This window comes from Pseudophryne corroboree, chromosome 6 (genome assembly GCF_028390025.1).
Source record: "Pseudophryne corroboree isolate aPseCor3 chromosome 6, aPseCor3.hap2, whole genome shotgun sequence".
NCBI classification, from domain to species: domain Eukaryota; kingdom Metazoa; phylum Chordata; class Amphibia; order Anura; family Myobatrachidae; genus Pseudophryne; species Pseudophryne corroboree.
The window spans coordinates 830,256,807-830,274,461 of NC_086449.1; the positions used below are offsets into that span (position 1 = coordinate 830,256,807).

The following is a 17,655-nucleotide window of genomic DNA, read 5'->3' on the forward strand; positions in this document are numbered from 1 at the left end:
GTGCCTCGGATCAAGATCCAACTCTAAACCCCAATGTTATTCCCTGTGGAATACCAGTGTACCCCGCTGCAGAAATACTATTATATTGCTCAGACCTACTGTGTGTGAGAAGTAAAACGTATAGTCTTCTGATGTACTTACTCCCCCCCACCCCCCTTTCCCAACTGCATGAGGGGAGAAGATCCAAGATCAGTATCTGCAAAACGTCTCACCTGTGTGTTGTTTATTCCGGTAGTATCTGCCATGGTATCGTATAGCCAATTTCCTGTAAGAGTTAGTGTACGGTACATTATCTCAGACAAATATGGAGTTCAGCATAACATTCAGCTTTGCCCTACATACAGTATGGAACAGTCCTCTCTGTTTGTTACTTTTATCTACAGTAAATCAGAGGTGCTCAAACTGTGCTGTCTTGGGGTGACTGAGTATTCAGATATACAATCCGTTCTATTGGGAATCACAGTTTTTGTGATCCCAGGACAATGACATGATCACACCTGGGGGTTTTGCAATTAATATCATTGTAATTTTACATTTTGGTTTAAACATGCAGAGCAGCGGAGGCTTGCAGACACTGCTGCGCCACTCATTTATCCCCTAGAGATTAAAAGATTATGGTTGAACACCAATGGGTTAAATGGTATCCAATGAGAACAAAAGGGTAACAAAAAGCAAAAGGAAACATTCTTCCAAAACAAGGGCCTAATTCAGACCTGATTGCAGCAGCAAATTTGTACTCTAATAGGCAAAACCATGTGCAATGCAGGTGGGGCAGATGTAACATGTGCAGAGTTAGATTTGGTTGAGGTGGGATCAAACTGAAATCTAAATTGCAGTGTAATAGGCCTTATAGGCCCTACACACTAGCCGATATTTTGAAAGATATGAACGATCTCGTTCATAAATGAACGAGATCTCGTTCATATCTTTCAGTGTGGAGACTCCAGCGATGAACGATGCGCGTCCCCGCGCTCGTTCATCGCTGGTCTCCCGTCGGCTGTGCATGCAGGCCAATATGGACGATCTCGTCCATATTAGCCTGCACTTCAATGCAGCCGGGTGACGGGGGGAGTGAAGAAACTTCACTGCCCCCCCGCCGCCGGGTCGCTCGTCGGCCGTATCCGCCGTCGGGCAGCTCGGCGGCGGGTCGGCCAGTGAGTAGGGCCCTTTACACACTGGGCGATTTGACTGCAAGATATGAACGATCTCGTTAATTAATGAACGGGATAACGTTCATATCTGAGTGTGGTGGCTCCAGCGATAAACGATGCGCGGCCCCACTCTCGTTCATCACTGGTGCCCTGTCGGCTGTGCATGCAGGCCTATATGGACGATCTCGTCGGCCAGCTCGGCGGCGGATCTTTATATGTGTAGGGCCCTTAAGAATAAAAACAGCCAGTATTTACCCTGCACAGAAACAATATAACCCACCCAAATCTAAAGGGGAGTACTCACGGAGCGATCGCTGCTTAAAACCTAAGCAATCTGACTAGATTGCTTAGATTTTAAGCAAGATCGCTCCATGTGTACCCCCCAGTGTGATAGCGATGCGCGCTATCGCTGATGCTAGATTGGCCTGCGGGGCAGGCCAATCTAGCAGGTCGCTCATATTACTTGCTCGGTGAATTGAGCGGCCCCCCGTCTCCCCCCGCACGCTCAGCACACATCGCACTGTGCTGAGCGGTGGGAAAGATATGTGCTGAGCACACATCTCTCCCACATCGGGCCGTTAGTACTGTCCAGTGATCGCGCTGGGATGAAAATTATGTGGGTCCCAGGGAACCATCATTTTTACAATTTCGGGTCCCTCGTCATTGTTTTTGGGTCCCATCATAAATTATTGCTGCTAAATCTGTTAAATGGCTATCAGACCTCTCTAAATTCCCTGTTAATACAGCTCAGCCTCGCCACGTGTCCTGGCATTAGATCACTCTACATAACCCTAAAATGCTCATCAGACGTCCCCATCTATAGAGACACTGCACATAAAGTATATACACCACCCAGGTGACCCGCCTCCCCATATCTAAACTAAAGAAAAATAAGACATGGCTGCAGAGTGCCGGGGCTTTGCTCACCCCACATGCCCCTTGTGTGCCCTAAATGCACCCATTGCCTAATGGACATGCTGCATCCACAGCAACATGTTCTCCACTACACAACGGTGCTGTGCTACATTCCTCCCTGCATACATCACTGCACTACAGTCCCCCTATAAGCTACACTACTTTCCTGCACTACATCATGTCCCTCTATATGCTGCACTACATTACTACATAACATTTCTGCACTACATTATTACACTACTTAACTGCACTACATTACCCTATATGCCACACTGCATCCTCCCATACACGGCACTACATCACGACTACACTACATTCCCCTCTATGTGCTGCACTACATCATTACATCCCCACCATATGCTGAACTACATCACTACGCTATGGGGGTCATTCCGACCTGATCGCCCGCTACATTTTTTCGCTGCGATCAGGTCAGAACTGCGTATGCACCGCAATGCCCAGGCGCGTCGTATGGGTGCAAAGCGGATCGTTACTGAGCGATGGATTTAACGAAGAATCCATTCACACAGCCGAACGCAAGAACATTGACAGAGAGAAGGCTTTTGTGGGTGGCAACTGACCATTTTCTAGGAGTGGTTGGAAAAACGTAGGCGTGTTCAAGCATTTGCAGGGCGGGTGTCTGACGTCAATTCCGGGACCGGACAGGCTGAAGTGATCGCAGCGGCTGAGTAAGCACAGAGCTACTCAGAAACTGCACAAAACTTTTTTGTACCGCTCAGCTGCACATGCGATCGCATGCTTGCAAAGCAAAAATACACTCCCCTATAGGCGGTGACTATCTGATCGCAGCGCTGCAAAAAAAAATAGCTAGCGTGCAATCAGGTCGGAATAACCCCCTATATCCCCCTCCCTATACAATCCACTACACTAAATCACTGCAGTACACTACAGATTAACATTAGAATTATCCCTGCAGGATAACTTCCCACTCCTGTGTAGCGCGAAAAGGGTAGAACAAGGGGAACTGGTCAAGATCCTGGCAGTCGGGAAGCCGGCACTGGAATCACTTGTCAGAAGGTCGGCGCCGGCATCCCGATCACATTTGGCCAGGGGGAATTAGGTTTAAGCTGTGGGAACGGGTGGTTTGATATAGGCTGTGAGGAGGGGGGTTTAGGCTGCGGGAAAGGAGGGAGGTAGGTATTCTATACAGTGGGATGCCGCGGTCGGTATTCTGACCGCCAGCACTTTAGCCTTAACTCAGAATGAGGGCACAAGGAGGGTTGAGTGGAAGGAGGGGGGGCAAATTAGAATTGGGGTGACGATGGAGGAGAAGGAACAGGAGGGATCAGTTTAGAAAAGAGCGGCAGGTTAGAGGGTGGACACTGTAGAGCGGATGAAGGAGCGAGTCTAACTCCTAATTGCTATGCCTCCCGTAGACCTTCTCCTTAGCAGATAGACAGAAGGCAGCGTCCCCTCATAGAGCAAAGAGCTCAGGGTCACTCACTTGCTGGTGAGTCCATCTCCGACCCTGACGCGGCTGCTCTGAAATGAAAGCCTATCATTCTGACATAGCAAGTGCCCCCGCGTCATTGTACACCGGAGGCTGGGGAGAGCTGCAACACCATGAGGAACGGGCTCCTTCCTCTCCCCGCGGCTGCTATGACACTGTCATGGCAGCAGCAGTGCGCCAAATGACAACGTTCCCGTGAAGATGGGGGGGAACTAGTGTGGGGTTACCTCAGTTTTTTTCGTCCCCTCGTCTCCTTTCCTCCCGCAGCCACTTCACCTCTCGCCACCTGCAGCTCCCACAAGACATGGAGATGCCGGAAATCAGCGCAGCCGCCGAGATCCTGCATAACTGACACGCAGGGATCTGTGTCAGGCCAGCCCCGGACAGCAGCAGGTAATGTCCCCTCCTATTCTGTCTGATGCCGTGCTCCCGTGCGGAGCAGAGGCTGAGGGGAGGGAAGGAGATCACGCTCTAGTCTCCATGGTCTCCTCCCCTTTCTCTGCCGTTGGAGAAGGAAGCTAATTGACAGCACAGCGCTGCTGATTGGCCAGAGCGCGTCCTGATGGACCCAGTGTTTTTTTTTGGGGGGGGTCCCCACCATCGGTTATCAGGTAAAATACGCGCTATAGCGCGTTTTTGCGAACACGGTCTGTCCTTTACTCTCTCTCGGCAAATGTTATATCTGCCCCACCTGCAGCACACATGGTTTTGCCCATTAGCAAACAAATCTGCTGCTGCGACCAGATCTGAATTAGGCACCAAGTTAAATGTTTAAAAATAAGATTTTAAACCTACTGGTAAATCTTTTTCTCCTAGTCCATAGAGGATGCTGGGGACTCCGTAAGGACCATGGGGTATAGACGGGCTCCGCAGGAGACATGGGCACTATAAAGAAATTTTAGTATGGGTGTGCACTGGCTCCTCCCTCTATGCCCCTCCTCCAGACCTCAGTTAGAGAAACTGCCCAGAGGAGACGGACAGTACGAGGAAAGGATTTCTGTTAATCTAAGGGCAAGATTCATACCAGCCCACACCATCCACACCGTATAACAAGGAATATACGCAACCAGTTAACAATATAAAACAAAACAGCATCAGCCCTAGACTGATCAAAACTGTAACATAACCCTTATGTAAGCAAAAACTATATACAAGTCTTGCAGAATTTAGTCCGCACTGGGACGGGCGCCCAGCATCCTCTACGGCCTAGGAGAAAAAGATTTACCGGTAGGTTTAAAATCTTAAATTTCTCTTACGTCCTAGAGGATGCTGGGGACTCCGTAAGGACCATGGGGATTATACTAAAGCTCCAAAACAGGCGGGAGTGCGCGGATGACTCTGCAGCACCGATTGAGCAAACATGAGGTCCTCATCAGCCAGGGTATCAAACTTTTAGAACTTTGCAAAGGTGTTAGAAACCGACCAAGTCGCCGCTCGGCAAAGCTGTAATGCCGAGACGCCTCGGGCAGCCGCCCAAGAAGAGCCCACCTTCCTAATGGAATGGGCCTTTACTGAATTAGGCAACGGCAATCCAGCCGTAGAATGAGCTTGCTGAATCGTGTTACAGATCCAGCGAGCAATAGTCTGCTTAGAAGCAGGAGCGCCAACCTTGTTGGCTGCATACAGGACAAACAGTGCCTCTGTTTTCCTAACCCGAGCCGTTCTGGCCACATACATTTTCAATGCCCTGACCACATCAAGGGACTCAGAATCCTCCAAGTCCCACGTAGCCACAGGCACCACAATAGGTTGGTTCATATGAAAAGATGAAAAAACCTTAGGCAAAAAATGAGGACAAGTCCGCAATTCCACCCTACCTACATAGAAGATCAGATAGGGGCTTTTGTGAGATAAAGCCGCCAACTCAGACACTCGTCTCCCCAATGCCAAGGCCAACAACATGACCACCTTCCAAGGGAGATACTTTAATTTTACCGCCGTTTGAAGAGGCTCAAACCAGTGAGACTTAAGGAACCTTAACACCACGTTAAGGTCCCATAGTGCCACAGGAGGCACAAAAGGAGGCTGGATATGCAGCACTTCCTTCACAAAAGTCTGGAATTCAGGGAGAGAAGCCAATTCCTTCTGAACGAAACTGGATAGGGCCAAAATCTGAACCTTAATGGAGCCTAATTTTAGGCACAAATTCACTCCAGTCTGTTGGAACAGACAGGGCCCCTGTTGCAACAGGTCCTCTCTGAGAGGAAGAGGCCACGGATCTTCTGTGAGCATTTCCTGCAGATCCGGATACCAGGCCCTTCAAGGCCAATCTGGAACAATGAGAATTGTCTGTACTCCTCATCGTCCTAATTTTAGGCCCAAATTCACTCCAGTCTGTAGGAAGTGAAGGAAACGAACCAGATGGAATTCTTCCGGAGCAGCATTCCTAGACTCACACCAAGATACATACTTCCTCCATACACGGTGATAATGCTTTGCTGTCACGTCCTTCCTAGCCTTTATCAGAGTAGGAATGACCTCATCCAGAATGCACTTTTCCGCTAGGATCCGGCGTTCAACCGCCATGCCGTCAAACGCAGCCGCGGTAAGTCCTGGAACAGACAGGGCCCCTGTTGTAACAGGTCCCCTATGAGAGGAAGAGGCCACGGATCTTCTGTGAGCAATTCCTGCAGATCCGGATACCAGGCCCTTCGAGGCCAAACTGGAACAATGAGAATTGTCTGTACTCCTCTTCATCTTCTGATTCTCAATATCTTGGAGATGAGAGGAAGAGGAGGGAATACATAGACCGACTGGAAGACCCACGTTGTCACCAGGGTATCCACTGCTACCGCCTGAGGGTCCCTTGACCTGGCGCAATACCTCGGAAGTTTCTTGTTGAGGCGCGACGCCATCATGTCTATCTGAGGCAATCCCCACTGACTTACAATCTCTGCGAAGACTTCCTGATGAAGTCCCCACTCTCCTGGATGGAGATGGTGTCTGCTGAGGAAGTCCGCTTCCCAGTTGTCCACTCCCGGAATGAAGACTGCTGTCAAAGCGCTTACATGAATTTCCGCCCAGCGAAGAATCCTGGAGGCTTCTGCCACTGCCACTCTGCTCCTTGTCCCGCCTTGGCGGTTTACATGAGCCACTGCGGTGATGTTTGACTGAATCAGAACAGGTAGGCCGCGAAGCAAAGTCTCTGCTTGACGAAGGCCGTTTTATATGGCCCTTAACTCCAATATGTTGATGTGTAGACAAGTCTCCTGGCTTGACCACAGACCATGGAAGTTTCTTCCCTGTGTGACTGCTCCCCATCCTCGGAGGCTCGCGTCCGTGGTTACCAGAACCCAGTCCTGAATGCCGAACCTGCGACCCTCTAGAAGGTGAGCACTCTGCAGCCACCACAGGAGAGACACCCTGGCCCTGGGCGACAGGCTGATCATCTGATGAATCTGTAGATGTGACCCGGACCACTTGTCCAGAAGGTCCCACTGAAAAGTCCTCGCATGGAACCTGCCGAATGGAAAGGCTTCGTAAGGCGCCACCATTTTTTTTCAGAACTCGAGTGCAGTGATGCACTGACACCCTCTTTGGCTTCAACAGGTCCCTGACCAAGATTTGGAGTTCATGGGCCTTTTCCAGTGGGAGAAAAATAAGAATTTACTCACCGGTAATTCTATTTCTCGTAGTCCTTAGTGGATGCTGGGAACTCCGTAAGGACCATGGGGAATAGACGGCTCCGCAGGAGACTGGGCACATCTAAAGAAAGAATTAGGACTATCTGGTGTGCACTTGCTCCTCCCCCTATGACCCTCCTCCAAGCCTCAGTTAGGACACTGTGCCCGGAAGAGCTGACACAATAAGGAAGGATTTTGAATCCCGGGTAAGACTCATACCAGCCACACCAATCACACCGTATAACTCGTGATAGGAACCCCGGTTAACAGTATGATAACAAAAGGAGCCTCTGAACAGATGGCTCGCAAAAACCCGATTTGTGTAACAATAACTATTTACAAGTATTGCAGACAATCCGCACTTGGGATGGGTGCCCAGCATCCACTACGGACTACGAGAAATAGAATTATCGGTAAGTAAATTCTTATTTTCTCTGACGTCCTAGTGGATGCTGGGAACTCCGTAAGGACCATGGGGATTATACCAAAGCTCCCAAACGGGCGGGAGAGTGCGGACGACTCTGCAACACCGAATGAGAGAACTCCAGGTCCTCCTCAGCCAGGGTATCAAATTTGTAGAATTTTGCAAACGTGTTTGCCCCTGACCAAGTAGCAACTCGGCAAAGTTGTAAAGCCGAGACCCCTCGGGCAGCCGCCCAAGATGAGCCCACCTTCCTTGTGGAATGGGCTTTTACAGATTTAGGATGCGGCAGTCCAGCCGCAGAATGCGCCAGCTGAATTGTACTACAAAATCCAGCGAGCAATAGTCTGCTTAGAAGCAGGAGCACCCAGCTTGTTGGGTGCATACAGGATAAATAGAGAGTCAGTTTTCCTGACTCCAGCCGTCCTGGAAACATAATTTTTCAAGGCCCTGACTACGTCCAGTAACTTGGAATCCTCCAAGTTCCTAGTAGCCGCAGGCACTACAATAGGTTGGTTCGAGTGAAAAGCTGATACCACCTTAGGGAGAAACTGGGGACAAGTCCTCAATTCTGCCCTATCCATATGGAAAATCAGATAAGGGCTTTTACATGACAAAGCCGCCATTTCTGATACACGCCTGGCCGAAGCCAAGGCCAATAACATGACCACTTTCCACGCGAGATATTTCAGATCCACAGATTTAAGTGGCTCAAACCAATGTGATTTTAGGAATCTCAACACCACGTTGAGATCCCAAGGTGCCACTGGAGGCACAAAAATAAGAATTTACTCACCGGTAATTCTATTTCTCGTAGTCCGTAGTGGATGCTGGGAACTCCGTAAGGACCATGGGGAATAGACGGCCCCGCAGGAGACTGGGCACAAAAGTAAAGCTTTAGGACTAGCTGGTGTGCACTGGCTCCTCCCCCTATGACCCTCCTCCAAGCCTCAGTTAGGATACTGTGCCTGGACGAGCGTACACAATAAGGAAGGATTTATGAATCCCGGGTAAGACTCAAACCAGCCACACCAATCACACCATACAACTTGTGATCTGAACCCAGTTAACAGCATGATAACAGAGGAGCCTCTCAAAAGATGGCTCACTCCAACAATAACCCGATTTAGTTAACAATAACTATGTACAAGTATTGCAGATAATCCGCACTTGGGATGGCCGCCCAGCATCCACTACGGACTACGAGAAATAGAATTACCGGTGAGTAAAATCTTATATTCTCTGACGTCCTAGTGGATGCTGGGAACTCCGTAAGGACCATGGGGATTACACCAAAGCTCCCAAACAGGCGGGAGAGTGCGGATGACTCTGCAGCACCGAATGAGAGAACTCCAGGTCCTCCTCAGCCAGGGTATCAAATTTGTATAACTTAGCAAACGTGTTTGCCCCTGACCAAGTAGCTGCTCGGCAAAGTTGTAAAGCCGAGACCCCTCGGGCAGCCGCCCAAGCTGAGCCCACCCTTCCTTGTGGAGTGGGCATTTACAGATTTTGGCTGTGGCAGGCCTGCCACAGAATGTGCAAGCTGAATTGTACTACAAATCCAACGAGCAATAGTCTGCTTAGAAGCAGGAGCACCCAGCTTGTTGGGTGCATACAGGATAAACAGCGAGTCAGATTTTCTGACTCCAGCCGTCCTGGAAACATATTTTCAGGGCCCTGACTACGTCCAGCAACTTGGAGTCCTCCAAGTCCCTAGTAGCCGCAGGTACCACAATAGGCTGGTTCAGGAGAAACGCTGAAAACACCTTAGGGAGAAATTGCGGACAAGTCCTCAATTCTGCCCTATCCGTATGAAATATTAGGTAAGGGCTTTTATAGGATAAAGCCGCCAATTCTGATACGCGCCTGGCTGATGCCAGGGCCAACAGCATTACCACTTTCCATGTGAGATATTTTAAGTCCACAGTGGTAAGCGGTTCAAACCAATGTGATTTTAGGAATCCCAAAACCACATTGAGATCCCAGGGTGCCACTGGAGGCACAAAAGGAGGCTGTATATGCAGCACCCCCTTGACAAACCTCTGGACTTCAGGAACTGAAGCCAATTCTTTCTGGAAGAAAATCGACAAGGCCGAAATTTGAACCTTAATGGACCCTAATTTTAGGCCCATGGACAGTCCTGTTTGCAGGAAATGCAGGAAACGACCTAGTTGAAATTCCTCTGTAGGGGCCTTCCTGGCCTCGCACCACGCAACATATTTTCGCCAAATACGGTGATAATGTTGTGCGGTTACATCCTTCCTGGCTTTGATCAGGGTAGGGATGACTTCTTCCGGAATGCCTTTTTCCTTCAGGATCCGGCGTTCAACCGCCATGCCGTCAAACGCAGCCGCGGTAAGTCTTGAAACAGACAGGGTCCTTGCTGGAGCAGGTCCCTTCTTAGAGGTAGAGTCCACGGGTCCTCCGTGAGCATCTCTTGAAGTTCCGGGTACCAAGTCCTCCTTGGCCAATCCGGAGCCACGAGTATAGTCCTTACTCCTCTCCTTCTTATGATTCTCAGTACCTTGGGTATGAGAGGCAGAGGAGGGAACACATACACTGACTGGTACACCCACGGCGTTACCAGAGCGTCCACCGCTATTGCTTGAGGGTCCCTTTACCTAGCGCAATACCTTTCTAGTTTTTTGTTGAGGCGGGACGCCATCATGTCCACCTTTGGTTTTTCCCAACGGTTTACGATCAAGTGGAAGACTTCTGGATGAAGTCCCCACTCTCCCGGGTGGAGATCGTGTCTGCTGAGAAAGTCTGCTTCCCAGTTGTCTACTCCCGGAATGAACACTGCTGACAGAATCCTTGCAGCTTCTGCCATCGCCTTCCTGCTTCTTGTGCCGCCCTGTCTGTTTACGTGGGCGACTGCCGTGATTTTGTCCGACTGGATCAACACCGGCTGACCCTGAAGCAGAGGCCTTGCTTGACTTAGGGCATTGTAAATGGCCCTTAGTTCCAGGATATTTATGTGAAGTGACGTTTCCATGCTTGACCACAAGCCCTGGAAATTTTTTCCCTGTGTGACTGCTCCCCAGCCTCTCAGGCTGGCATCCGTGGTCACCAAGACCCAGTCTTGAATGCCGAATCTGCGGCCCTCTAGAAGATGAGCACTCTGCAACCACCACAGGAGAGACACCCCCTTGTCATTGGAGACAGGGTTATCAGCTGATGCATGTGAAGATGCGATCCGGACAATTTGTCCAGCAGATCCCACTGAAAAGTTCTTGCGTGGAGTCTGCCGAATGGAATCGCTTCGTACGAAGCCACCATTTTCCCCAGGACTCTTGTGCATTGATGCACTGACACTTGGCCTGGTTTTAGGAGGTTCCTGACTAGCTCGGATAACTCCCTGGCTTTCTCCTCCGGGAGAAACACCTTTTTCAGGACTGTATCCAGAATCATCCCTAGGAACAGCAGACGTGTCGTCGGAATCAGCTGCGACTTTGGGATATTTAGAATCCACCCGTGCTGCCGTAACACTACTTGAGATAGTGCTACTCCGACTACTAACTGTTCCCTGGACCTTGCCCTTATCAGGAGATCGTCCAAGTAAGGGATAATTAAGACGCCTTTTTTTCGAAGAAGTATCATCATTTCGGCCATTACCTTGGTAAAGACCCGGGGTGCCGTGGACAATCCAAACGGAAGCGTCTGAAACGGATAATGACAGTTCTGTACCACAAACCTGAGGTACCCTTGGTGAGAAGGGCAACTTAGGACATGAAGGTAAGCATCCTTGATGTCCAGAGACACCATATAGTCCCCTTCTTCCAGGTTCGTGATCACTGCTCTGAGTGACTCCATCTTGAACTTGAACCTTTGTATGTAAGTGTTCATGGATTTCAGATTTAAAATAGGTCTCACCGAGCCATCCGGCTTCGGTACCACAAATAGGGTTGAATAATACCCCTTGCCCTGTTGCAGGAGGGGTACCTTGATTATCACCTGCTGAAAATACAGCTTGTGAATGGCTTCCAATACCGCCTCCCTGTCGGAGGGAGACGTCGGTAAAGCAGACTTTAGTAAACGGCGAGGGGGAGATGTCTCGAATTCCAACCTGTATCCCCGAGATACCACCTGAAGGATCCAGGGGTCTACTTGCGAGTGAGCCCACTGCGCGCTGAAATTCTTGAGACGTGCCCCCACCGAGCCTAAGTCCGCTTGTAAAGCCCCAGCGTCATGCTGAGGAATTAGCAGAAGCGGGAGAGGGCTTCTGATCCTGGGAACTGGCTGCTTGTCGCAGTCTTTTTCCCCTTCCTCTGCCCCGGGGCAGAAATGAGGAGCCTTTCGCTCGCTTTCCCTTATGGGAACGAAAGGACTGCGCCTGATAATACGGCGTCTTCTTATGTTGAGAGGCGACCTGGGGTAAAAATGTGGATTTCGCAGCCGTTGCCACCAAGTCTGAAAGACCTACCCCAAATAACTCCTCCCCTTTATAAGGCAGCAATTCCATATGCCTTTTGGAATCTGCATCACCTGACCACTATCGCGTCCATAACCCTCTTCTGGCAGAAATGGACAGCGCACTTACTCTTGATGCCAGTCGGCAAATATCCCGCTGTGCATCACGCATATATAGAAAAGCATCTTTTAAATGTTCTATAGTAAGTAATATACTGTCCCTATCCAGGGTATCAATATTTTCAGTCAGGGAATCCGACCACGCCAGGCCCGCACTGCACATCCAGGCTGAGGCGATTGCTGGTTGCAGTATAACACCCGTGTGAGAGTATATACATTTTAGGATATTCTCCAGCTTTCTATCGGCAGGTTCCTTTAGGGCGGCCATATCAGGAGAGGGTAGTGCTACCTGTTTAGACAAGTGTGTGAGCGCTTTATCCACCCTAGGGGGTGTTTCCCAACATGCCCTATCCTCTGGCGGGAAAGGGTACGATGCCAATAACCTTTTAGGAATTATCAGTTTTTTTATCGGGGGAAACCCACGCCTCATCACACACTTCATTTAATTCCTCGGATACAGGAAAAACTACAGGCAGTTTTTTCTCACCAAACATAATACCCTTTTTAGTGGTACTTGTATTATCAGAGATATGCAATACATTTTTCATTGCTTCAATCATGTAACGTGTGGCCCTAATGGAAGTCACGTATGTCTCCTCATCATCGACACTGGAGTCAGTATCCGTGTCTGCCATTTGAGGTAACGGGCGTTTTAAAGCCCCTGATGGCGTTTGAGACCCCTGGACAGGCACAAGCTGAGTAGCCGGCTGTCTCATGTCGTCAACTGTCTGTCGTAAAGAGCTGACACTGTAACGCAATTCCTTCCATAAGCTCATCCACTCAGGTGTCGACTCCCTAGGGGGTGACAACTCTATAATAGGCAATTGCTCCGCCTCCATCTCATTTTCCTCCTCAAACATGTCGACACAATCGTACTGACACACCGCACACACACAGGGAATGCTCTGATAGAGGACAGGACCCCACTAGCCCTTTGGGGAGACAGAGGGAGAGTATGCCAGCACACACCAGAGCGCTATATATAGACAGGAATACCACTATAAAATGTGCTTTTCCCTTTATAGCTGCTGTTAGTATCAAAACTGCGCCAAATTAGTGCCCCCCTCTCTTTTTATACCCTTTTCTGTAGTGCAGGACTGCGGGGGAGAGTCAGGGAGACATCCTTCCAGCGGAGCTGTGATGGAAAATGGCGCCCGTGTGCTGAGGAGATAGGCTCCGCCCCCTTCTCGGCTGCCTTTTCTCCTGCTTTTTTGGCGAGTTCTGGCAGGGGTTAAAATACATCCATATAGCCCTGGGGGTTATATGTGGTGTATTTATGCCAGCCAAGGTGTTTTACATTGCTGCTCAGGGCGACCCCCCCCCCCCCTAGCGCCCTGCACCCTCAGTGACCGGATTGTGAAGTGTGCCTGAGTAACAATGGCGCACAGCTGCAGTGCTGTGCGCTACCTTGTTGAAGACTGATGTCTTCTGCCGCCGATTTTTCCGGACCTCTTCTTGCTTCTGGCTCTGTAAGGGGGGCGGCGGCGCGGCTCTGGGACCGAGCTCCGAGGCTGGGCCTGTGTTCGGTCCCTCTGGAGCTAATGGTGTCCAGTAGCCTAAGAAGCCCAATCCACTCTGCACTCAGGTGAGTTCGCTTCTTCTCCCCTTAGTCCCTCGATGCAGTGAGCCTGTTGCCAGCAGGTCTCACTGAAAATAAAAACCTAAACTTAAACTTTCACTAAGAAGCTCAGGAGAGCCCCTAGTGTGCACCCTACTCGGCCGGGCACAAAAATCTAACTGAGGCTTGGAGGAGGGTCATAGGGGGAGGAGCCAGTGCACACCAGGTAGTCCTAAAGCTTTACTTTTGTGCCCAGTCTCCTGCGGAGCCGCTATTCCCCATGGTCCTTACGGAGTTCCCAGCATCCACTAGGACGTCAGAGAAATTATTATTTTTTTTAGCAGTTGGGCAAAACCATGTGCACTGCAGGGGAGGCAGATATAACATGTGCAGAGAGAGTTAATTTGGGTGTGGTGAGTGCAATCTGCAATCTAAATTGCAGTGTAAAAATAAAGCAGCCAGTATTTACCCTGCACAGAAACAAAATAACCCACCCAAATCTATCTCTCTCTGCACATGTTGTATCTGCCACACCTGCAGTGCACATGGTTTTGCCCAACTGCTAAAAAATGTCCTGCTGCGATCAACTTGGAATTACCCCCCACTGTGCATCTCAATCGCAGCAGCTGTGCATACACTATGTGTAGCGCAAGCGCTGTAACAGGTGTTTTGTTTTAGGGATTTTCGTGCATGTGCAGCAGTAAATGAATACCCTCAGTTCTAGCAGCACAATCTCACATTAGGTTGTCAGCATCACAGTATTGTGTTACATGTAACATTTTCTATCAGACTGCTGTGTTGTCACATTGTATACACAGCGCCCCTGCGACACCTACTGGTGCAGCTGAGACTCGCAGCTTGTTTCCTGCAATCTGATATTGTGTAACCGCAGTGATTTGCGCGGGCTTTTAATCATGTTTATTTTAGGTATAAAGTCATTGCCTGGATCATTATTATTACCAGGGACGTGCGGGGAGCTAAATGGCTCGGGAGGCACTGGCTAACCCCTGAGCCAGATTTACATGCAATATATGAGCCAAAGGGTACATCTGGGCATTATACACAGGTGCAGCATGATAAACTCCTGGAAATCTGGTGAGTTTTGATTAGAGATGTGTGGAAAGGATACGCAGGTGAGGCACTGCCTCACCTGCCGTAGACTTTTACTTCAGAGTTTGGGCTATAAAAATTATTAGAATAATGCAAAGAAGATATTTCAAACAAATTATCAGTATTTTTCATATATTTTATTCAGTCAAAACTCAGGTTTAAACGCAAGTATGACAGGAAAGGCTCTGCCTCACCCCACCGCACGTCACTGACTATTACTGCTGTGTGTATCAGGTAGGATAGCGGAATGCCCACATTAATAATAGCCACTGATGCCACGTCCACGCTGACAGGGCTCACACGGCACCAAATAGCCTGATGTTATATTAAATAAGTGTCTCATTCTGATAGGTGCACATCAGACTATACATAACGCTCATGACAAATAGATAAATGGTACAATGCAGACGCCCTGTCCTGTAACGACGGTGTGACTGCCACGTATACACTGCGTGCACGGCTGTATATGTTCTGTAGGCAATGTTTCCTTTAAATCAGACAATCTGATACATTTGTAATAGTAACTCCTGTGCGGTTATGGATGCGAGACCTCCCTTGTCCATCTCACATCAGCAGACCCTCCAACATGACCCGCCCCACTAGGTACAAAATGCTCTGTTTCTGGGCTTCCCTCTTAATTTATTATTGCAATCACCTGTGAAGAAACAGCTTTCTTATCATTTAACTAATTCAACACAGGTGATGGAAATAATAAATTAAGAGGGAAGTCCAGAAACAGAGCATTTTGTACCTAGTGGGGCGGGTCATGTTGGAGGGTCTGCATCATGTACTCATTAATACTGCACTAAACATTGAATGTTTAACTCCAACATGTCAGATAACTCATCTTAGAGGGAACGGTAAAGTACCAGTCAATCAGCTCCTAACTGTCATTTTTTTATTTTTATTTTTTATTTTTCAAACATCCTGTAACATGGCAGCTAGGAGCTGATTGACTGGGACGTTCTACTACATACACTTACAGAGCTACGTACATACTAGAAAACTCATCATTTACCGTCAGGCACTAGTATTCGCACAGCTGCACAAGACGGCCACACACTTGTTATACCGGGAATCTTAAGCCCTACACAGTGAGGAGAAATGGACCTCCGCTCCAGCAGACACTGAGAGAGACTGACAGAAAAAAGCGCGGGAAGGAAAAAAGAACAAAACAAAAAAAAAAAAAACAATTTAAGTAGGATTTGTCTCCGCCCTTCTGTGACGTTCTATCACATGATGGCGGTGACGCGTGCCGGTAAGACCTTCTTGCATGATGTCAGGCGCAGGGCGGGGCTACAGGCAGCGTCCGTGACTCGGTCAGGAGTCGTAGTGCTGGAACCGCCGGGATGAGGCGGGAGTACCCGATGTGTCTGTGCTGCGTGGTTGGCCGGGAGCGATGCTGCCACCAGCACATAGCAGCTCCTCAGCCGGCTGAATTGTGTCTGCGGTGCGCACACACTTGAGAGGGAGATTGTAGGTGCACTGCCTGCCCAGTAACGGGTTGATTGTATATCGGATGTATGTCGGAGTGGGAGAAGGGATCTTCTGACGTACCTGGGGATGGAGACACGTCACCAGGGGGAGGAGCTACAGCCGAACAGGGTACCTGAAAAGTACCCTCGCGGGCTTGCTTCGCTCGCCACGCTTTGGGCTCGGTGGCTCGCCACGCTTCACTCACCACCTGATTACTAAAGGTAATAGTTGGTGGCGTGGATAGTAGAGGAACTATTCCACTGGCCTAGCTCCTCCCCCTTGTGTCGTAACTCCTCCCCCAGACGGAAAAGGTCCCTTACCCACTTGATTCTAGCATCTACCATAACGATTGTGTCTATGTTCCCTTCCTGATCAGGACCAGGAAGTGACAGCACGAGAGGGCAGAAGTGAACTTCCGCCCTTACAGCACCTTTAATGTTTTTCCCGTTCGTTTGAGGTAAAAAAAAATTCTCATACTGTCCTAGATCAGAGGTTCTCAAACTCGGTCCTCAGGACCCCACACAGTGCATGTTTTGCAGGTAACCCAGCAAGTGCACAGGTGTATTAATTACTCACTGACACATTGTAAAAGGTCCACAGGTGGAGCAAATTATTTCACTTGTGATTCTGTGAGGAGACCTGCAAAACATGCACCGTGTGGGTTTCTGAGGACCGAGTTTGAGAACCCCTGTCCTAGAGGATGCTGGGGACACCATTAAAACCATGGGGTATAGACGGGATCCGCAGGAGACATGGGCACTTAACACTTTGAAAGGGTGTGAACTGGCTCCTCCCTCTATGCGCCTCCTCCAGACTTCAGTTTAGAATCTGTGCCCAGGCAGACTGGATGCACTCTGAGGAGCTCTACTGAGTTTCTCTGAAAAAACTTACGCATACCCTCCAACATGACCTGCCCCACTAGGTACAAAATGCTCTGTTTCTGGACTTCCCTCTTAATTTATTATTGCAATCACCTGTGAAGAAACAGCTTTCTTATCATTTAACTAGTTCAACACAGGTGATGGAAATCATAAATTAAGAGGGAAGTCCAGGAACAGAACATTTTGTACCTAGTGGGGCGGGTCATGTTGGAGGGTCTGCTTACGGTATGTTAGGTTTTTTATTTTCAGGGAGATCTGCTGGCATCAGACTCCCTGCTTCGTGTTACTGAGGGGGCAGCAGCAGAACCAACTTCCTCCGAGTTTCATGGCTCTGCTTCTGGCTGGCAGGACACCACTAGCTCCTGTCGGTTTGATCGCTAGGTACGCCTAAATGCTCGTTCCCAGAGCCAGCCGTCACCCCCCTTACAGAGCCAGAAGTCAGAAGACGGGTGAGTAGAAGAAAAGAAGACTTCAGTGACGGCATTCTGAGGTACCGCACAACGATCGCACGCTGCGTGC

General features: G+C 49.3%; 1 protein-coding gene across 1 annotated transcript in view; it reads right to left on the reverse strand.

Annotated features, from left to right (window-relative positions):
* Positions 1 to 17,655, reverse strand: part of LOC134933848 (uncharacterized) — a 316,847-nt gene that overhangs the window by 200,226 nt on the left and 98,966 nt on the right. The window contains exon 2 of the mRNA XM_063929361.1: positions 213 to 265. Coding sequence (XP_063785431.1) covers positions 213 to 245 — 33 coding nt within the window. The 5' untranslated portion in view covers positions 246 to 265. The remainder of the gene's footprint in view (positions 1 to 212; positions 266 to 17,655) is intronic.